Source organism: Bradysia coprophila, assembly GCF_014529535.1.
Source record: "Bradysia coprophila strain Holo2 chromosome IV unlocalized genomic scaffold, BU_Bcop_v1 contig_5, whole genome shotgun sequence".
Lineage (NCBI taxonomy): Eukaryota > Metazoa > Arthropoda > Insecta > Diptera > Sciaridae > Bradysia > Bradysia coprophila.
The window spans coordinates 7,880,657-7,886,656 of record NW_023503374.1 but is presented as its reverse complement, the minus strand read 5'-3'; the positions used below and the strand labels follow the sequence as shown (position 1 = coordinate 7,886,656).

Here is a 6,000-nt window from a genome sequence, read left to right as displayed (position 1 = left end):
TGTGATTCAATAACTTTTATTTGAACTTTCCATGTCAATTCGTTTTCCCATCACCCAGAAAATTTGAACAAAATCTAATTCTAGTGTTCTTCTAGCGAAGGCTCGTCACATCCATCATCCGATGCAACACTAGAGTCATTCGTAACATTTTGACTGATAATACTGTGGATAAAATCCAAATTGTCGGTGATTTTGACAAAAACTACTGCGTGATTTACGTCACAACCACCTTTACCAAACGAAGTCAATCCAATTATGCGATTTGTTTTTGTGTCTATAGCGGGGCCCCCAGAATCACCCGGACATGTCTTTCCTTGCACTGGCTTTGCACAAATTTCGTGTTTTTTTAATTCCTCTATGTCTTGATTGTATCTTTTGGCACATTCCCGATAAGAACTGATTGCCATTATGGCTTGGTACAGACCCTCGTCGTTGGGATGTTGTGGATTTCTTCCCCAGCCACTTGTTATTATCTTTCTTCCTACTGGAGTCTCGTCACTTGAAAGAGCCAATTTAATTGACTCCGTATTTTCACCCATCACAATTTTACTTGCCAATCGCAAAATCCCAACGTCATGATGGAGCCCACCTTTGTGCCCTTTGAAGTTTGGATGTGGATAAACGTTTTGTACCTCCAATGTATGTCCCATTTTAGGATCATGTCGTTCTGTAGCACCTACCATAACGCTAAAGCCCTTAGCATCGCGATCTTCCAACGTATGACTATCCCTGACACCTTCAATTAATAAAAAATTCGTTGAACAAAGTTAAGTTTGTTTATTTTAAAGAAATTACAGTGTCCTGCAGTAATGACGATATCTTCTCTCAAAATCGCTCCTCCACATCTATGTTCGAAATGTTTTTTGTCCAAGAAGTAAACTTGAGCCATGTACGGTGCTTCAGAAATGTCGATTGCGTAGCCATCATAAATTCGACTCTCTTGTGCAGTTTCGGAATTAGACACCCAAATCGAAATAATAAAACAAATTGCAATAGACGAATGCATTTTTGATACATAACTGAACTAGTCAGCGAAGCTACATTTATATAAACAATTGGAAACTTTGTGATTTCGAACGTAAGGCAAATTATTTTGTAATTATTTCGATAGCAAGGAAATATAGGTCGCGCAAACGATACCATTTAATTAGACGCCGTTTTTAAACTCGTACGATATTCAAGAGTGTTATAGGCTTACTATCACGTTTGTTCCAAATAAGAACCTCTAAGTAAAGGGAATTTGTACGGTTTGCTAATGACAAAAGAAGGCGAGGTTCGAAGATGAAAAAAAATGATTGAGTGGGCTCAGACATATGGGCGGAAAATTGATGTATGAGAGGGATTGTCACGAGTTTTCACATACATCTGCAGAACTATTACTATGAAAAGCAGATGTAGTAGTGTATAATGAAAACTACTGACCACACCAATTAGACAAAGACTATCAAAATTGGTAGTACGACCCTTAAGGATTCAATTTTAGTGGAAGGTAATATAAAGATATTTTCAAATAGATAGATATAAAGGCTCAGTGCAGTTTCAAGATATACGTGGCTTTTATGGACAACAAACTATTGCGGACACTCCTTCGTACGGGTCTATTCTCATGTTTTATCCTTTCAATAAGCAAATTAAAAAGACAAACATTGTGGTTTGAACATGTACTTACCTTTGCTTCACCCAATAATCAACATCAATTGGTTTAATCGAGTTTAATTAGTTGCGATATCACAATCGTGTACTTTTTTTGTTTATTGTTTAACTACAGAGATCAGATTGTCAATTACACCTGAACCTATAAATTTGTATGCCCTAAATTTGTATGCCTAAAAAATTGACATTATTATATCAGTGTATCGTATCACTTGTCGCGTCGATTGAAAAAAAAAACTATAAATTTTGACTCGAAAGTATTTGGTCAAACAAAATACCAGTCAGGTCATTTGATTCTAACCAAAATCTGTGGAGCGATAAGACGAATTTTCTATAAACATGTTGGTTCAGTTACGTTCCCGGTTCGACAGCTTTTCGAAGTTTCAGAAAGCCTTAGGGGTTTCTCCGTTCTCACTTCTCGGTCGTTTTTCAAAAACTCTTTTGCCATAGCGCAATTGGTGACAATTCCATTACCCTTTGTGGTTAAAAGAATTTTTTAACAGAAATCGTTAAAACAGCTTCTACACTACTCTCAGTTCTCTTAGTGGAGAAGTAATTGAAGCAGCAAGTAGAGCTTGTTTGGTGCGGAACGAATAAAACTGAAAGACGAATCACCTGAAAAGTTAAATTGAGGTGAGTTTATGTTTGAATCATGAAATTAGCATACAGTATAAAGTTCAATAAAACTCAAGATATTAACTACAAAATTACAAGTTTGGTCGACGCATAAATTTTTGTTTGTATTAAATGGAAAACTTCCAGTGTATGATGACGATATGAGCCACCGTAACAAATTAGTCATTTTCATAACATTAAAAGCATCTTAAGTTCATTAATTTGTTGTGAATGAAAAATTATTTTATTTATTTTATTAATATTTATTGTACTTGCTGTAATACAATTTGCATGAAATGAGAGAGAGAAAAAAAAAACAATAAATTCAAGAATATTTGTGTAAGTCTAACCAAACTTTATAAAAAAGCTTAATTTATTAGATTTAAACGGCATTTATGACATTTACTACCGAATTGTAGATAATTTACATGAATGTGCAAAAATATATTTCTACTACGCTGTGCTTTAGACCAGGCATTGCATGTATTTTCAATGGAATAAACCCTATAGTCAACATTCTAGGGCCGATATTGTTTTAATTTTTCGTAACTGAAAGGCAATATTTTACATTTTCTCATCTTTGTTGTCATTTAGAAGTACCCTGAGGTTGATAATACGAAAAGCTTCCTCTATCTCGTTTGGAAAATCATTATACAATTACTTCAAATAGTATCACTGAATGAGGATTCAAGCTTTGACCGAGTTACAGTTTACAGTGACAATTTAGGACGGTTATATGTTTTTGGGGCCGATTAAGTGAAGCACTTTTTGTGTACCAAAACGAAATTCTAAGAAGGTTCTTTTACAAAAAATTTCCCGAAAGAAGTCCAACCTTTTCAGAAACATCATTTGTTATCGACCAGCAATGAAAAAATAAGCGATGACCTCCGATTGATGTGATCTTATAGAGCAGAATGCATGTTAAAACTTAAGAAGTAAAAGATTTTGTAGAAAATATCTTTGGCGATTCTTTGAAGTAAAATATTTACTGATTGCATCTCAGTATGTCATTTTCTAAAAGGCTAACTAATTAATTAAAAGTGAAGGAAATTGATGGAATCGCTTGAAAATGCTTCAAAATCCTTGGAGAATCCTTAAGTCCTCATCTCGCAGATTAACCGAAAATACTTATAATGCCTTCAACACTCTCACACTCACCCTGAATTTTGAATCACAAATTGTGAAATCATTTGAAATTTTCCATTCTCTTCAACAACACTTTGCTTTATAGTCCATATAGTTCGACAGTATAAAAAGATGAAAACTTTTAAAAGTAACTCCTTTGTTGAATGGGCTGAGTATAATCTCCGCATGTAAATTTAATTGAATTAAAGTTTTTTTTAAATTTTTAATTCGAATTCTTATGATTAATGGCATGTTTACGTTTTTCCAAAGATCGCTGCTCAGAGATAGTGCGGATAAAGCTAAGTAAATTGTACTGATGGATGTGTGTTTTATATTGTTACATGCGCAGAGGTACTTATTGTGTAGCATCATCATCATCATCGTGCGCAACAATAAAATCTTGTAATTTGAAAATAAATTAAATAGATGATCCTGCATTTATATGAAGAAAAAATCGATTGTCTGTTTATTTTGTTAAACATTTCCGCAATAATTTTTTTTCTTCTGTTTCTCTTTACTTACATTTTTATTGTTTCGTTATTTGATGTTTAGATTGGTCTCCATACCAGTTACTAGTCTAGACTAAGCATTTTTTTTGTTGTTTCTGTCGGATAAATTTGATTAAAAAATTTTTTGCGAACGTAATTAATTATGGCAAATTCGTCACAGAAATTGGATCAATAACAAATAGTCGGCTGCAAATGAATTGTGGAAGTTATTTAACCGAAAGGGTGTGCCATTGGTAACTATTATTGAATTAGTACGACACAAATGAAGTGTATTTGGCGAGCAACAATTTAATTAAATTGTAAGACGAGAAGAATAACACACACAAAAAAACTGTCACACCTTATCGAGACCGTCAAAAGTCATGACCGTAATGAATTTTTTTTTTTTTTTTTTTTCATTTATTTATCTATACTTTTAATCACACACCCAAGAAAAACTCGCAAATCCTTCTCCGGTTAATTAAAAATTTCCAGGCCGTATACTGGCATGAGTACACTGTGTACGTTATTCATAAAAAAGTGCAAAATATGACGCGCATTAATTATTATTAAAAATGAAAACTGAAAAATAATATGCCAAACTTGAACTTATATTGAATCGTTCAATGTTTTCCATCGACAATTTTTTTTTCTCTCTTCGTGATTTTCTGTTTATAATGTAAAATATCTACAAGTACATCAAATACAATACGAAACATCTTTCTGTAATATAAAATGTTTCTTGTGTAGGAAAGTTGAAAAAAAAATTTTTTTTTTGCGTTTAGTAACTTATTACTGATGCTTTAAATCAATAAATTGAAATGTGTGATTATTCAATAAAATAATTTAAGGTAATTAATTGGCAAGGACGTGAATTTGAATTGAATATTATATTTATATAGTAAATGGTTGGGTGTAACAATATTAAATGATTGATCGGTAGGAATAGGATGCGCTGTGAAGAATATATTAGTCTTCAACAATACGAAACAACAAAACAAAACAAAAAATGTACACACTTACCTACACGGAAGAAAACTGTCGATTATTTATTTTCTCGTCAATTTGTGATGCAAAAATGAATTGTTAAATTGGTCTTTTTAACGTGTTATCCGGTAGAACATTACAGTAGCTCTATAATAAATATTCAAAGATTCGGAGAGATACTCGGTCAACTATCAATCCCGGGTAAAAATGAAAGTCTCAAACATTCGAAGTTAAAACGGTGAGACTACATTATGTATTTCAAAGTTTTTCGATTTTATTTTTCACCAGTTATATCGCCGTCGTCACTGACGCCGATTTACTTAAGAAGCTAAGCTGCCGCGATATCCGATCGATTGGTACAAATTTTACCTATCCAAAAAATTCATGTGAAAGAACTGCAATTTTAAACGAAAACCCAAAACTTTAAGTTCTTCGTCGTATTTTCAGCGTACAGTTCTAACGTCTTCTTCGTCGTATTTTCAGCGTACAGTTCTAACGTCGCAGGCCACGTATTTCTCGAGCTATTTAAGATTTAATTTTGATGTATTACATAGGAAGGACTATTCGCACGCGCGTGTGATTAGTCTATTCACGCCGTAAGTGTGCCTAAAATTTGAAATTCAAGTGAACGATTAGATGAAAAAATGAACCGATAAATACATTTCAACGCTTCCTTGTATGAAAATGACGCTGCGTTAGAAAATATTACGCACTTTTCATTTTGAATTTCGACTGCACTTACGGCGTCAATTTAGGACTATTCACACTCGAAATCAGATAAATGAATATCGTTGCGTAAATGTAAATTTAAATGAAGGTCCTTTTTGTCGTAATCAGTAACGGACCTTCATTTAAATTTATATTTACGCAAATCATTTATCTGAGTTCGCGTGCGAATAGTCCTAAATAGACTAATCGTACTTGTGTGCGATTAGCATCGGCCTAAATTTTTCACGTGCCAAAATAACATTTTACTTTTACAAATAATTTCACGCGTTAAAAATGTGTCACGTGCTCGGTCACGTGTCAAAAATAAATTTTCCCCATTAACATTTTTCACACGTCGAAAATATATTCACTAGCCAAAAATTTTCACGCGGTTCAAAAATAGTTTCACGCGCCAAAAATAAAT

At 33.2% G+C, this 6,000-nt stretch overlaps 1 protein-coding gene across 1 annotated transcript; it reads right to left on the bottom strand.

Moving 5' to 3' along the window:
- LOC119071451 (chymotrypsin B-like) lies at positions 1-1,020 on the bottom strand. The gene is made up of 2 exons (XM_037176301.1): positions 796-1,020; positions 1-736 (listed from the first exon to the last, which is right to left on the bottom strand). The coding sequence occupies exons 1-2, from the start codon at positions 1,004-1,006 to the stop codon at positions 81-83; spliced, it is 867 nt and encodes a 288-aa protein (XP_037032196.1). The 5' UTR covers positions 1,007-1,020; the 3' UTR covers positions 1-80.
- Positions 1,021-6,000: the final 4,980 nt, after the last annotated feature.